Below are 17,194 nucleotides of genomic sequence, written 5' to 3'. Positions count from 1 at the left end.
GCTCCGCCCGCAGTAAAATTTATTAGTACAAACTCCCAAGCACTATTGCAGACCCTATGTAGTTTAGTATTGAGAAAAAGAAGACTATTTTCACGTCGAATATTTAGCTATATCGGTACGGTACCAAATTTTATCAAAATCATTGAGAGGTAAAATTATATTATTTATTAGATTATGGTTTAGGTTGAAATATTTATTTGAGAGTGACGTAGTAATCGAGGGGTCTTCGTGCCTAACTTTCTCATCCAGTCTGTAAATTGTAGTACTCCCAGGGATTTGGCTCCTACTTTTTGCATCCCTGAATACGTTCAATAATTATATTTTTACTTCACCTGCAATACTTTAGTGATTAAAACCACTAACGACGATTGGTTGCGGATATATTCTGACAGGCGTTTTATTAATACTTCGACCTTGTTGTCTATTGACAACGTATCAATTTATATTAATCAGACAATAAATAATGCCATATTGACTGACGATATTCGGGCAGGTCGTAATAAAAATGGTGTAACAAAAACTGTGGGGAAGTGCGGGTTACCATTTCACTCCTCACCATCGAATCGATTCGAAATGAGACACAAGGAACCAATCACATTACGCCATTGTGACGCAACGACAACCACACTGCAATGTCATTGGTTCACTGCGTCACACTTCGGATTGATTTGATGGTGACAAGTAAAAATGCAAACCCGCACTCCGCCCTTTGGAATGTTAAATTTTTATCCAATAATGTTGGCTGATTTACTCAAATCGAGTTGAATATTGTAACACCAAGTAAAACGATTTTAGAAATTAGATTTTGACTTTAGAAACGAACCCCGGTCAAGATGGAAAATGATCTTTTTCAGATTGGCCTGGTTTCTTGGATATACATTTATAGGTAGGTATAATAAAAATGATATTATTTTCTATGGTCGTTGATTCTAATGATACATTTTTTATATAAGGATGTAGGTAGGTAATGTTTTATTGAGTGCGGACGTAGAGTAACGTAATGTGGTCCAATCATACGGAATAAATTGCATCCTACGTACATATTAGGAGAATATATATCTAATCGTAAGTACAAACACACATGCGGATGTAAATAATTTTAATATCTTGGTAATATTAAACGAGGTGCATTCTATATATCACTTTTTACTAAAGAGTAAAAAGTGAAATATAGAGTGCTCCTCGTTGTAGGTAAGAGAAAGCTCTACCTACTAATTTTTAAGTACATAACTACACTGAGCGTAGGTTTATACGGGACGGGCAAAGGTATCCTTACATTTTTAAACATAGGCTAAGTTATTATAAAAAAAAAATGATTGGAGGTGATTTTTTGTTTGAAAAACATAATGCCGTGAGCGGAGGCAGCTAGTTAAAGTCATAATATTATGGTAAAAATAAATAATCTTACACAGTATGTATCTACGGATAAGAATTATTTATCTACGTATATAGATTAGTGTTTGTTTGTTTGGGTATTCACACGATTACTGTGTGGCGTATTTTTAGGTTTGTGTGTCAGATGTCGATAAGGTTACAGAATAATTAACTAGCTAATTATTGTTATATGCTCTTTGATTTGCATTTATCGTAATGGAAACAATAATACCTATCTTAAGTTATTGAATTAGGTACGTGTTAATATTATTTTTTAAGTGTAAATACCTATTTCCTTTCATTTTAACATGTGTGATTTCGTAAAAAGGGACGTTGATGTGAGTAACAGTACCCAAGTCTAAAAGGTCTAGTTATAATAATAGTAGGTAAGTCCCATTTATTCGTTTCTTAACTATTTGTGATTGTCAGTTATGAATGAACACTTCGTATTCTTGTTTAAAAACCAGTTGTGAAAACAATAATAAAAAAGGGTTTTTCTTAACCAGTTAACAAAACTTAGTTATGAAAGTGCACGGAAGGCCATCAATTCCGTTTTCACGGTTAACCGTTAATACTTATTTTATTAATTTATGATTATTACAGTTAATTAACCCGATTGGGTATATTATTATAACATAATCAACCCTCGATAGACTGCAATGGGGAGTGAAAATTGTATGAAAAATTGATATGCTAGTTAAAATTTCAAGACGTCATATTTTAAAGTATCTATCCTATTCTTATAATACTCAAGCGATAAACTACTAGAATTTCGGAACGACTATGTTTTTTTTTGTGTCAGACAATAAATCTATTACGAAATGATCAGAGATCGGCAGTTGGCCACAAAAACCCATATAATTGGACATATGTAGATAAACAAAAAAAAATTGATACATATATAGATAAACAATAAAAATTTGAGCATATGCTCAACAACACTTTGTGGAGAACGTTGACACATAAGCATATGTTTCATTGTATTATGGGTAAAACCGTCCGTTTTATTATTTGTTACTTAGGAATAAAATGTAATGAAAGAAAAAAAGATCTCAGATTTATCATGAACCAAAAACAGCCGAATCTTAGTTCATTTTTTTCTAGCTTTATTAACCCTTTAGACGGAGAAAGCTATAGACACTGTCATATCTTTCACACTTTGCTGATACAAGAAATAGATGTACTGATATTAGGAATATATGAGAAGAAACGAGACAAAGCGCTGACATACATATATTTAGTCCCTCATCATCACGTGCCTGGCCCAATCTGCCATTTTGTATGAGATTAGCCAGGTTGGACGGTTTTTACGGAAATCTCATTTGGCTACACTAGCCTGTTTGAAGCGTGTGATCGAAAAGTCCCAGGTTCGAATCCTACTGTTGCTACATGAGGGTATACCAATCTGACTCATGTGTAAGTAGTTTTCATAGACCACCACTTGCACACTTTTTGGCCAGTTTAAGTTCATTGTATGCGGCTACTTTCCACTAGATGTCGGTAGGTACGTCTAGGTAATGACAGATGGCTTAAAGGTGTCTTGAATAAAATCTGATACCAGTGTTAGCAATGACGGAAAGATGCCTCGCCTGTCGCCGAACTCGGACACATGCCGCGACGCGAATGCGTGATCATTGCGTGATTTGTATGAGAGCTTTTATTTACCGCAGTGAAATACCAGCAATGTATATCGAATCCGCCAAAGTTTGGCAAACTGTTCGACGACAGTGTGGAGCTAGCATGATATAGGTCCAAGAAACCTATATTCCACTCCACTTTGTCAGTTCTGGCATCCTCATATTCTGTTACAATAGACAACATATTGATAAAGATATTTAATCAGCAGTTGGCACGGTGTTATCGCCGTAATCTTGTTATCAGCATGTTCAATTCCTATCTTATTGGCATCGGTCCCACCGAACGATTGATAACTGTGTATTTTCAATAGATCGTTCATTGATTTCATTTCTTTATAGATATCAAATCGATATCCTATTTATATCATAAGCTAAGTCTAATTTCGGTGTATCCTAACATTTTATGAAAAGAAGTCCCTCTGTCACGTCTGTCGGGCTGTATGAACGCGATAAACTCAAAAACCTAGGTAGGTACCAGATGGACTTTCGTATCTACGGTTTTCAACAATAGGTAATTTTCAGAGGCCGCTAGCTATATTTCTAGCGTTTGCCCACGGCTCTAACCGCGTGAATTTGCCATGGAAACCAAAGCACAGATTACATAATGTTTCCAGTAGTTAAAATATGTTTGTCTCGTTCTGTCAATACCAAATTTTATGGCTTGTGTCTGACATTTGTCTGTAGCGTCTGTAGGTGAAGGGGTCAACGACCAGGAAATATGATTAATGGAAATAAATACATTTGAAGGGCATTATCTTTGGGACAAGTCACAGCAAGTGGACTCAAAATGAAGTTGAGATTTTTTTATTATCGTGTGTCTACAAACAAGGCAACAATTTTTTTTATACCATCGATCAAGTAAACAGGCATGCGGGCCACCTAATGGTAAGTGGTCACCGCAGCCTGCAACACCAGGGGTGTCACACGCGCCGATTCTGAATAAATATTTCGCGCCCTTTTTGACGTAAGGTATTCATCTTGTAGTTTCAAAAGTATCATAGTACCTAATTGCTTCTCTACATTTGGGCATTTCTTCTCAGCAGTGGTAATTTCGATTGGTAGTAGTCTCTAGCTTTGAGAAATAAATATAATTAAAAAAAATATGTCATATCCAACTGCATATTTCTGATAAAAGGAAACTTCATTCAAATATAGGCCTATAAAATGCGTAAATTAATTCTTGAATTTATTATTTAAAACCATCAACCACCTTTATGTAACAGTTCAAGTAAACAGTAACCGTGATTGGAGATCAACGCTCAAGGTGACATAATGGTGACATTTTACGACATGCGCAGTTATACTAAAAAGACAAACATTATATTTTACTCCTAGTCTGTGGATAAAATGCTTACTTAATTCGGCCATAAATAATGAAAAAAAAAAGTTCGAAGAGCGTGTATAATCTGTATTCTTGCTTTTTATTTTTATGCTTGCTGCGGTCATACGGCTGGTGACTGAGTATACATATATATCCTATTTCTCGTAAGTCAACCTTCATTATTCAGTGCCAATATTATTCACATAATTTTATCTGGAAGTCCTTGTTCTGGGCCTAGCAAGATCACAGCGAGTTTAAAAAATAATAATGTCACGTCGTGATATCGATATTATGATTGCATGTAATTAACTACTTAGCCAAAACTTAACCTCTCTTAGTCTATGATATATCTATAGCTTCTACATATATAGCTCACGTGATCACAATTGAATGACCTATAAATAATTGGAAATAACAGCGCTACCGCAAAATTCTCATAGCACGCGCGTGATCCGTGATTTAGCTGTAGAAGTAAATAATGTCACAGAGGTATAGCTATTGTTAACTTAAAAAAATAATAAATAAAATGCAACGAATATGACCTGTTTAGTGTCGTATTCCCCTATTGTAAAGCTCAATAATTTATTATAATTATGTATATGTTTTCAAGTATTTTAACAGTGTTACAATTTCACCCCATCAAGTTCTTCATAGCTATTCAAGTAAACAATTTTGCATACACCAAGAATACGTGTTACTTATTATGTTACTTTATTAATATAACAGAAATAATTGATTAATGTACATAAATCAATAAAATGAATTGCTGGAAACGTAAATTTTTGAAAAGTACTACTGGATTTAAGAATGTTTTTGTATCTTTACATCATTCGGCCGTGTCAAATAATTAAAATAAAAACACCTTGACAACTCAACAGATAACAGAGTTGTGATAACGGACGGACGAATTATTTTGTCAAGGGAAATGGCTGACACATATTTAAATGATCAACGAGATAATTCTTTCAATAATTTTATTTACTACATATATTTATCAGATAATTTATTATTTCTACGAGTTCCTTACGAACGAAGTAATAATTATCAAAAATATATTATAAAAAACATTCTTTGCAGTAGTTCTTCGCACTAGTTAACATTATTTTGGATAGAAATCAAAGCTAATTAATAAATCCGAAAGTCTGTTTCTTCCGCTGTCACGGCTAAACAGCTGGACCGAATTTGATGAAATTTGGTATGCATAATCGTTAATGCGTTCAAACATAGGCTACTTTTTTTCAAAACTCAACCCCCAAATAATTGTAATGGGGGGTGAAATTTTGTATGAAAATTATGTCTGTTCCGCGTTTGCAAAGAAACTTACGCGGGCGAAATCCGCAGGATAAAACTAGTTAGGGAAGTGTTAACTAGGTACATCATGCAAAAAGTGTGTAGAGCCTGGCTTTCGCGTTAAATTGAATGGGTTTGGAACATACGAGATGGAATCAATAAATTCAAGCTTAGAGCGGCAAAATATGGGTCAAGGATGTTGAGGGCACGACATCTCTTTGAATTTAAAGCTAAATATGATTTATACTAATTATATTTATATATTTATTTATGTGATGGTTTCTCCCAAAAATCTATAGTTCATCAGATCATCTCGGCTTGAATGCTAAATCACCTGTACTCGGGCTCACGTGATAGCAGGCTTTTGAAGAAGCCATCGAAGTGGCTCGATTCTGGCTAGAATATATTTAGTATCCGATTGTGTACCATTTGTAGATTTGCTATCGAAGTAGAGGTAGTGGTCCAGTGGTTAGGTCTGCATGTGACCGAAAGGTTCCAAGCTCGAATCCTACTCGTACCATGTGAGTTTATATACCAATATGACTTACCTATGTATTCAGTTTTCATAGACAACCACTTGATTCCAATGTAGGAAAATGTCGTGAGGAAACCTGCACACTGATTAAGTCTGGTTGATAGTTTAAGTTCAATATAGTGTGTATACGACTAAGTACTAGCAACTAGACACGGTAGGTAGTCGTGACAGTCATGTCGGATGCCTTTAGGCGACTTGAATAAAATCTGACATCAGTGTTAGCACAATTGAAAAGAAAGAAAGATTTGCATTAAAAGTTTGTGCCGTATCCGACTATCCACAGATTAAATACCCACGAGTGGGCAGTATAGTGGAAGCTATGTTATGTCTCTGCTAAACAAATTATCACAATACACTAATTTTAGGCAACGCTAATTCGTAACAATCACGAAATTCATGTAACTAAAATCAAACGTAAAATAAACGTATTTACAGAAGTCTTAGTGGTCTGAAGCCGAGGGCGTCAGATTTAAGAGGGCGCCAAAACTGATAGGTATTGAAATATTAATCGTAAATAAGATTATGCCGAATTTGAAATTTTAGTAGTTATTAGGATAGACTTATTTACTTAGCGTATGGAGAGTTATATCTAGAGAGAGAGCTATCATTCGTAATATTGTATCATTACGCGACGTTTTTCGCGCCAATAAAACGTCATAGGCTTTAAAAAAACATTTACGTTGGCCAATTAGTGTTGATCATAAATTATAATGCAGATCATTTACTTGGTTTAAATTCTAATTACGTAAATTCTACGCAAATTGTGCTGAAGTTTATTGAAAAATTTCATTGCTTTTCTTTTCTTATTAATATATTGTGACGACACTGGTAATGTTGTTTTATAATCTTTTTATGTTCAACACAGTCACACAAATAATCTGACAGGAAAACTATCGAAAGCAGACCTTAGGCTTTGACGACTTTGGTGTTTGAAAAAGGAACTTTTTAATTTCCTTTTCTTATTATCTATGGTTTGAACTGTCAATTGTTCTCCCCCTCCCTAATTGTCACAGAATTTCTTTCACTTATTACATGGTTCTTCGAACCGGATATGAACCAACGACCTATGGATTGGAATAGAGTCCAAACAAAATAGCCATAAAAATCAGGACTACTCTCAGATCGGAGAAAAATAAAGCGATGTAAGGCGGATCTCGTTTGAAAAATGTACAGACAACAACACATCAACCTACCCAAATTCATTGCAAACTCGCCTCTATCACATCACCGCGCCATAGAGGTTCATGCGGGGTAACTTGATGTGCTGTTAGTTGACTGTACTAGTGTACTGCATCCACTTAAAGGGCTTCTATGGAAATTTTAAATAATTGAAAATATAAATCTGTAAATCAAGTACCTATATTGATAACTTTTTATTTATTAACTTGATAGATATGACGGGCAAAACGTATAAACTTATTGACGTAAATGGTTTCATATCAACAAATATAAATAAACTTTTTGCTGTGATGAACTGTGATAGCTGAGTTCATAAGGCAATTTGACACGTAAAATTACTTTTTACTACTTATTTAACTGGATTTTAAGTGGTGGTTTTGTAATGGTTAAGGCCGCTTATGGATCTGATGATCCCAGATCTGATGATTCGAATCCTATTCGTGCAACATGAGTTTTTTATTTATACCAATCTGCCTAATATAATAGTCTTCATTACACATGTTGATTATTAACTTGTGTGTGGTATGGAGAAGGCAATGGCAAACCACTCCATTAATAGTCCCAAGGAAGTTTCTGTGTGTGCTTCATTCCACGTAATGACCCTGATTCCCTCAGCCACGAGGAAATACGAATAAGAAGACAGAAGATCCAGTGGTAAGACCAGTAACAGTGATAGCAGGGATAGGGACACAAAATAGGCTTTATAACAATGTGTACTCCCTTTAATCAGCACTTGATAACAATAATAATAACACGTTTCCGTAAAATCAACAATTAGGCCTTCACAGGCACTTTTTCACGTCATATTCTAAATGAAATTATATTTACCAAAGCTACAAACTACCTACTAGCATTTCGGAACGACCACTGCTGAGAAGAAAAGGTATACTGAAACATATTATGATTATGATCGAGTGCTGAGATGAAAAAAAAAAGAAATATATATATATATATATTATTAAGGTTTTTTTATCCAGGGGAATCCCTGCTTCACAACTCCGAACGCAAAGTATAGACCGTATACGTTCTGACCATGTACTTTATGTGCTTGCTTACCTACTCTCATCTATGCTTGTCTCCGTTGCGTTCGGAGTTGTGAAGCAGGGATTCCCCTGGATAAAAAAACCTTAAAACTTTGTAGATTCGGAATGATATTGTTGTCTATCAACTGCCCAGGCTGTGTATCCCTTAGGGATAGAGACCAACACTATATAAATTAGTTTCTTTCGGCATTTCTTCTCAGCAGTGGTCGTTCCTTATTGCTAGTAGTTTATAGTTTTGGTAAATAAATTTAGAATATGACGTGAAAATGTACCTGAGACATGTCGAATTTCCGAATAAATGATTTGATTTTGATTTAGCATATAAATCTTAATTCCCACGGTATCAAACCAGCGGATATGAGTCAGCTAGGGAAATACAAGATACAAAGTACATTTAGGTATATCCGATGTTACTGTAATTGAATTGTAATTCAATAGGTTTCGTTACGAGCTCCCACTGGGCGTCTAATTCCCTATCATTTTGTTCACTTGTCACAGCTGCTATGGTGGATTTACCTGCACTGAATAGGTTAAAGTCTAGGGCGATAGATTTTAAGGGGCGGCAAACTTGACCCAAGTAAGTACTTTTAAACATAGGTATGACTGTGGTAGTAGATTCCGCTCTTTACTCTTAAGGCATCTTGATCAGGAAAATAACGTTCTTCTGAAGTAGCTTAATCTGACGGCGTTCTTACTAAGCAGAGTGGTAATTAGGAATTTGTTTTTGTTTTGATAATACTAATTCTTTTTCTGAATAAGTAAATGAGTTCATATATATACTTTTTGAAAAATAACTATATGTACACGTAGTTTCTCTACACGTAGAAGACAGAAGCTTCAAATAAAAACGTAATATTTTAAGAGGATAGCCACTTGAAAGGGTTTTAAAATTGGGACCAAAATACGGGGAAAGTGGGCGTCCTTCAGTATATATTACGCTTGGTAACAGATGCGAAAACTTAACCAGCGGAGTAATGTATCGCCTCGTTGTCAATATATTTTTCTTTAACATTTATTTTAGCTACATACAAATTTTATTATTACATCACATAAATACAGCTCTACATAATAAGGTATGTAACCAAAACAGCCCAATATCAAAGGTACGAAGAATTATTTTTATGGACAAGTTAGGAATCGTATGATGATGACTGAGGTCAATTATCAGGCCAAATGTCTACGGCCACTGGAGATATTGATAAAGCAATATTGAGCAGTGACTGATAACCCCCAATGATAAAAGCGAGGCAGGAATACCGAAACTATTCTAATTACGCTGTTGTACTTTTTTGTATTCGTAAGTTTATATTATTAGGGTAAGGAATGTGAGGGTACCTAAATTGTACACACACGCACGAACATACACATGAATAAAAAATTAGGTACTAGGTAGGTGTGTGCGTAACAATCGGTCCAGTAGATAATTGCGTGAAGAGGTAACAAACAAATTTATATTACTTTCGCATTTATAAATTGGGGATTTTCTATTTTATACTAGTTATTTGCTTCATCTCTTTATTCATTTTAAGTTTTTTTTTAATGTACGTCCTAACTGTTTCTTGTTTTTTTTAGAAAAAAGAAAAATATCAGTCAGTATTAAATTTACAAACAAATAAGAATCAAGGCAAAAACTTGAAGGATATTTAAATACGACAATAGGTATATATCGATATAGCTATTGTCGAAATGTTATTATGCACGTAACGAATCAGGACAATTTTTTTAAATCGTGACTTAGCTCCCGGGCAACAGCAGTGTTTTAGATCCCACAATCGGGAGCTTGTTAATTTCTAAACGAAAATGTGTGAGCTGATCTAACTAATTAAAAAAGGAGCGCAGTCTGATCTAGACGATTTTTTGTTTCCAATCCGATTGTCGATACGAATTGATTGAAAATTCAGGTTTCCAAACCGATTTGGGAAATGGCAGATTTTTCTGGTTTGGGAACATTTTTTGAGATGATATGATACCTTAATCATTAAATAGTTAATAACATGTTTTTACCTTTTTATTACCTGTACTATAACAAAATAATTATTACCATCATAAAATAAAAAATCCACGTGACATGTACAGCAAATGTCATATTTTTTGTTGCTTCTTAAAACTAGAAAACTCGTTTTCGCGTTGAGAACTATTAAAATTAAATTATATATCTTCCTCTAGTTATATTTTTATAACAGTTCAGCAACTCTAAACAATAGAAGTTATCGATTGTTATTGTCGTAAAGACCTTGAGGTTTTGCTTCTTGGATTCATTAGAAATTATAATAATTTATAATTATAAACCTCTTCAAGCATTTACGTCCTACGTAGTAGACTATACGTAAAGAATGTTAGTAATACTATTGCAGTAGAATATCTTTTAATTAATAGACAATCCACAAAGAAAAACACTACCAAAATATTTATCACTAATAACTGTGAACCTCCAGTCATAGAAAAACAAAACAAGTTTCGAAGGACCAACTACGCATATTTTGTTTTATCATTTGCACTGCATTCTTACTGGACTATAGCCGTCACTGTCACACGGATATATTTAGTTTAGTACGAACCTCTAATAGGAAACGGCTTGGTCATAATAGTCTCCGTGGTCGGAGGCAGCAGTCTTTGCGTCTCCGGAGACATCACACTAGGACACAAATTCAACTCATGTTTTTTGCTATCACTGTTACAATTCACGCCGCGCAGCCGAAGCGACGGCGATCCGTTTACGACATCCATCGACGCGTACTATCAACGCATCACTGTTCAAACTAAACACGAAACAGCTGATGGAATCGAAATAAAGAATTATTTACAGAGCGTTCCGTATCACTTGCCGCGGTACAAATGTGTTGATCGCGCGTTCTGTATGACGTCTGGTGAGCGACTGACGGTTTTTAGGCATTGTGCCATGATATGACGAGTATTAAACACGCGTGCTTCTGATGCATTCCTGTCCTAGCTAGACGAAAGAAATAAAAGATTGGAGAGTATTTTTACTCGACAGCAGTAAAAGCAGGGTTATTGGGATGTTTATAATAGACAAGTGAACTTTATCAGGGACATTTTAGTTGTGTCCGACTGCGGCCTACGATCACTTTACTGAAAATTTTGATTTTATTTCTTTTCATATCGTGCATTTTGTCTGCAGATAAATGTTGTCATTTATTTGACAATAATACATTTTAAACTAAACTTACATTTTAAACTAAACTTATACTTTAGTTTTAATTTTATGTAAGTTTAATCTACTGTTCTTTATATATATATAAAATATATATATATAATATATATCTTTATATATATATATAAATAATTTAAGTAAAAAAATTGACCCTAAGTTGCCATCGTAAATGTTGTTTGATAAATTGAGACGAGTTTTATATGCGTTTTAACTTAGTGTAATAACAATGTCGTGTTGTGATATTTCTACATATAAAACAAAATATCCAAACAGCATATGCTAATCATAAAATATCGAAACAATATTTTTTCTTTATGTTCTTAGATCATGAGAAATGTCATCCCGAAATACACAGTGAAGTTTAATTTATAATATGAAATGTGGTTTTATAGGAAATATATTTATGGAACTACAAAACCTTTTAGCGTTAAGGTATTCCATCATCTGGAAAAGCATCATCTCTACATATAAATGCATACTGATATGTGCAAAATATTAACCTATTTACTTATCTGTCAAACCATACATTTGATTTTATGACCAGTCACCATTTTAATGAGTCCAATCGTCCTTTTTCTAAAAAAGGAAAAATAATATTTAGAAAGTTGGTTATTTCCAACATTCAAGGAATAAATACCCTAAATCTTTAGTTAGCGATGTAATACATATAAAATGTCCCTATGTCTCGGAAAGATAACTTGAACCGATTGAGCTGAAATTTTGTACACACGTTTAGTTCGGATGACCAATGCATTATTATGATAAGCATGACCTGATGGTGCACGCATTAACGGCTACAGACGTGGGAACTCCTCAACGGTTTACTGCACGGACGGAATATGTTTTTATCACACATTGAATGTAATGATCTCTCTAACAATAATAAAAGCATGTGTCTAAAATATGTAAAAAAAACTTCTAATATTTATGTAAAAGCCTTTTAAAAATTAAAGGAGAGAAGACTAGCACAATTTTACGCAATAATTTCATTATCCTGATTTCCATTTCGGAGAATCACATTGCGTGGTGCGACTCACGTATCGACCAAACTCGTTTCACAACGACGACCCATCCTTGCTCAGCCCAAGCAGACGTGACTTACCGTGTGTTGGTGATTCAGTGCTTCTGATTTAGAGTTGCTGAGGTCCAAAGGTAACTTCTTGTTTTTTTTTTTGTGTAATAATACAAAAGATCTGAAACCATTACTCAAACTAAGTTCAAAGTACGTTGCGGAATCACAAGAATTTCTAAGTAACGAAATATGTTGACTGGACAATCGGAAAGATTTTAATGAGTTTTCTTTCGTCACAATGGAAATTTCTGCGAAAGGACGAGCAAATTAAAATTCTTTGATGACCACAGCCTTGTACGCCTGTTCACGATGAGCTCAAAAACTGAACGTATTATCATGACAATCTTCATGTGTTTGTATCCGAGTTTATGCAGTTTGTTTGGTGTAGATAAAAGATGAACTCTTTATTGGACCATTAACAGAAGATAGTTATAACTAGGTACCTGTTCAAACATAAATAGTTATATATCATTTACGCGGGCAAATGTTTTTGAAGTAACTATCATCACTACAGCGGTAAGCGACTATGTTTTAAATTTAAACATAGTCGCTTTTTTTTGAACCAATTTTTTTCTGTGTGATCTTTAAAACTACGCAACGGATTTTGATACATAGATATTGTAATTCTTGAGGAGAGTTTATGTATATAATTTAACAGACTAAAATAAATTTTTATTTCAAGTAATCATACAACTCAGATTCATACGATTACTTAATTAAATTATCAATACATATAATTAAACAGTAGAAAAAAAATCCTGTACATTGAATAAATTAACATAAAAACAAAATTAGGCGATAGAGTCACAGCAACAGAGTAAGAATTTGAAAAAAAAAATAGTTTGTCTTTTTCACGCTAATGTACACGCTAATCTTCGGAACTACTGGACGGATTTGAATGAAACTTTTTTGTTATATAGCTATTAAGCCTGGGCAACATATAGGGTATAAATTATTTTGAAAACTGGAACACCTGATGGAGAACAATGATAGTACAGCAAAACTATAGGAAATATTGAAATGACGCCTCAAAAAAAGTTATTCAGCCTGATGAGCATTTTCTGTTGAGATATAAAAAAATCGAAGATCTGGAACACCTGATGTAGACCTATGATGGTACAGCTAAACTATAGGGAAAGTTCGCAGACATCTGCTAGTCATGAAATACATGTATTTCAGAAGCTATAAAATATGAACATGTTTGAAACCTTCCTTGCGTCGCTTCCGCCTAACCGGCACTTGATGGTGAACCACTTGGAGCTACCTGAAGACATCACAGCCACTCCTTACGTGTGGACGGAGCCCGAATCTCTTTCTGTCAGGTACTGGTCATTGCTGGATTTAGACATAAAACCAAAATTTGGTGTAAGTAATGAAAACATCATGCGTCCAGAGTCTTCTCAACAAGATAGACGTACCTACACCACATGAATGTATTTAATTCTGTGTTTTTGCTTACGGGTTATCTCGTAATTTTGTACTAGTAGGTACCTACTATGTATCTTGTTTGATATTATCAGCGTCACGGCTCCTCGTCATGGCACACGCTGTGTGATACTCTTTTATAGAATAGTAATTATGTAAAATTATAATTTTGTTCATTTTTTTTAAATGTATATATTTATGCTACGAATAAACTTATTTCCATTAAATTGTTTTTAACTTTATTATCCATTCATTATTAAGGCCAGGGTGGTGTATCATTCCGCCCTAGAATATTACCACTCCATATCCGTGGAATACTTTCGAGGCGAATGGGACACATAGCCTTGGCAGCTGATCCGCAGAAATAGCATTTTCAAGGAGGGCAGGCAGCCTGTTGTCATGTTGATTTAGGGCTTCTTGGCGGAGAGAAAGTTCAGTGCTATATCAGCTATAGGGGACATTAAATGTATGACAATTTTTACCACAGGAGCGACAGCATCATATCCGGGAGCCTGGAAGACGAGGATGTCGGGACTATCAGCACAGACTCCAGCATAGCTGTGTCCCGAGCCTTGACGGATTCCGAGATTGATTACTACAGGTACAGGAAGGTGGTGAGAGGTTATTTCCCTTCAGCACTAATCGCTGTCATTACGGTCCGTCAATTTTCTTGAGGTCGAGGAAATTATTACTTCATGGAATTAGTACGTATTACGGTTGTACGGAGTACCTACTCATTCCATGGATTACTGTCATTTCCAAAATCGAACATTCATAAAATTGACTTACATTACTTTATTATACAGACAGACAGTAAAACGTAATTCTTGTCTTTGTTAAAATTTGAAAAATTGTAATGACAGTGCGCCCGCAGCGCTCGAAACGCTTTGAGGAACACCTATATTGTGATGATATCTAAAAAAAGTTTAAAAATGATGCCTGGGCGTGCTACTTTACTACGAATCATAAAACACAGCATGTCGACGTGTTTGTATGTTTCGTGGTACGTCTCATGCAGTACAGTTCACGGCGAACTTCAAAATTACACGGAATTAAAATCGATTGCTCATCTGTTGCCAGCTGAAGAACCGCAGTCTCAGTGACCCCTGGGCGGGCATGAAAGCAGCAATGGACGCTTTTCCACCCGACTACCTTGCGTCTTTACAAAGGTTAGTAAACGTTAATCTGTTTGCTATATGAAAATAACTAGCTTCGCCCGGGGCTTCGCTCCCGTGGGAATTTCGGGATAAAAGTTAACAAACATACATAAACACATCCTCACAAACTTTCGCATTTATATTATTAGGTAGTAGGATAAGATATATGATATTCTTTTCTTTCAAATATTTGTATCAAATTTTGATGTTTTTCTCAGGTATCAGTGAAAGAATTGTTTGTAGCCATTTTCATGGAGACTCCTTTTATATATATAAAAAATATATTCTTACTCTGCTCTATAGTTTTCAGAGCTCATCAACCGAAGTGACAGACCAACCAGAGGAGCCGTACGAGCGGACATATCGCCGCAACGAAGAGCTGGCCCTGAAGATGGAGAGGTTCTTCGAGGAAGAGTGCCGTGTGTTCACTCCGGAGGACCCTGGGCTTCTGGCGTTGAAGGACGCGCTACGGGATATCGACATGTCGGTAAGTAGCGATGTCGGTCGATCGACAACTGGCTAGCCAAAAGTCAAAATACGATAGGACTATCGATAGCTTACAATGAAGCAATAGGTATTCTTGATATCTAATAGTATCGAATGTATTACTTCTCAATAGTCGCTACGCTATATATATTAAAATCAAATCATTTATTCAGAAATTAGGCCTTCACAGGCACTTTTTCAAGTCATATTCTGAATTTGATATTTACCATTTACCAAAGCTACAAACTACTAGCATTTCGGAACGACCGACGGAACTGCTGAGAAGAAATGCCGAAAGAAACTCATTCAAATAGTGTTGGTCCCTATTATGCCAGAAGGGGTTAACCATTTTTTAAATATAAATTATGTATATTTTTCTATCGCGCCTTGATAGCACTACGTATTCTGTGTATTCCCGGTTATTTTCTTCCCAGTCGTTGATGGTCAGAGCCCAGGGTCAGCTTTAGATAGATAGATAGATAAACTCTTTATTGCACCATTCAAAAAGGAGTACAGTTACAACAAGATATTCAGACATAATGAGTGCAAAGGCGGACTTATCGCTAATGCAATTTCTTCCGGCCAACCTTTGGATGGAAAGAGACACAAGTAAACTAAGAGGGTTACTGCACTTAACAGTATTAAATAATTAGACAAAAAAAGAAAATATTAAAATAAAAAGATATAGAAGAAATATATAAACATACAGACAAGCGTAAAGGTTGTTGTTATAGAACAATGAATATAGATTAAAGAAGACTAATATAATGAGACTTTACTTGCTTCCTAAATGATGACAAGGTTTGGGCGTTGCGAATTTCAGCCGGCAATGCATTCCACAAACGATCAGCCTGGACAGTAGACAGACAGACAGCTTTACTACTTTTTCGTTTCTACTTGGCACGGTCGTTGGCGTCCAATAGTAGCTCCAGTATCCAGGAGTTTTCAGATCATTGATATACTATCGGATCTACTCAATTCAATTAGTTTATTTCGTGAACACAGTTTATATAATAGGTATAATACATTAGAATGAGCTTCTCTATTTCCCGCCATAAGGCATACGAAATTTTTGTCATAGATTTTACAAAATGAAGTTACATAATATTTATACAATAATTTATACTTTACTCAACCGCGTTGCGAATTCCATTCACCAGTAAAAAAAAACTATATTATTCCTGAATCATAGCTGTTTATATAGCACAAACGATGTTTTTTTTAAAGGTGGTCATAAAATATTTGATAACATATAATGAACAACACGTGGTTTTAAATTTTTGGAAAATTTGGTATTTCAGACAATCGACTCCGATCTCGATAGCAGCATCACCGTGAATTACCTTCTACCTAAAATATAGAAAAAAAAATGTGAGATAAAAAAAGTGTAATATTTTATTATCATCTGCTTTTTTTGTATGCACGCACTGCACCTACGAAAATAATACATAAATTATCATTTGTAGTACCTACACTTACACATAACATTTACAATAAAAATAA

The 17,194-nt window shown here is 34.8% G+C and overlaps 2 protein-coding genes across 9 annotated transcripts in view; one reads left to right on the top strand and one right to left on the bottom strand.

Annotated features, from left to right (window-relative positions):
• The window catches only part of Pfrx (6-phosphofructo-2-kinase), a 23,504-nt gene extending 12,244 nt beyond the window's left edge, over positions 1-11,260 (bottom strand). The window contains exon 1 of one of the 2 annotated variants that reach the window (XM_053753153.2): positions 10,938-11,260. In XM_053753153.2, the coding sequence (XP_053609128.1) occupies positions 10,938-11,106 (169 nt within the window). In that variant the 5' untranslated portion in view covers positions 11,107-11,260. The remainder of the gene's footprint in view (positions 1-10,937) is intronic. The other variant, XM_053753152.1, reaches the window with a different exon arrangement.
• Positions 1-17,194, top strand: part of LOC128674546 (uncharacterized) — a 21,558-nt gene extending 4,364 nt beyond the window's left edge. For 2 of the 7 annotated variants that reach the window (XM_053753161.2, XM_053753159.1), the window contains exons 2-6: positions 13,803-13,945; positions 14,536-14,659; positions 15,129-15,217; positions 15,509-15,692; positions 16,993-17,194. In XM_053753161.2, the coding sequence (XP_053609136.1) occupies positions 13,815-13,945; positions 14,536-14,659; positions 15,129-15,217; positions 15,509-15,692; positions 16,993-17,052 (588 nt within the window). In that variant the 5' untranslated portion in view covers positions 13,803-13,814 and the 3' untranslated portion in view covers positions 17,053-17,194. Of the gene's footprint in view, positions 1-845; positions 1,066-4,309; positions 4,497-12,157; positions 12,704-13,464; positions 13,946-14,535; positions 14,660-15,128; positions 15,218-15,508; positions 15,693-16,992 lie in introns of those variants that run through there. The other 5 variants (XM_053753157.2, XM_053753160.2, XM_053753156.2 and 2 more) reach the window with 5 other exon arrangements.

The sequence above is a fragment of the Plodia interpunctella genome, chromosome 13 (genome assembly GCF_027563975.2).
Source record: "Plodia interpunctella isolate USDA-ARS_2022_Savannah chromosome 13, ilPloInte3.2, whole genome shotgun sequence".
NCBI lineage: Eukaryota > Metazoa > Arthropoda > Insecta > Lepidoptera > Pyralidae > Plodia > Plodia interpunctella.
The sequence above is the reverse complement of the archived record's forward strand: the minus strand, read 5'-3'. Positions and strand labels throughout refer to the sequence as shown.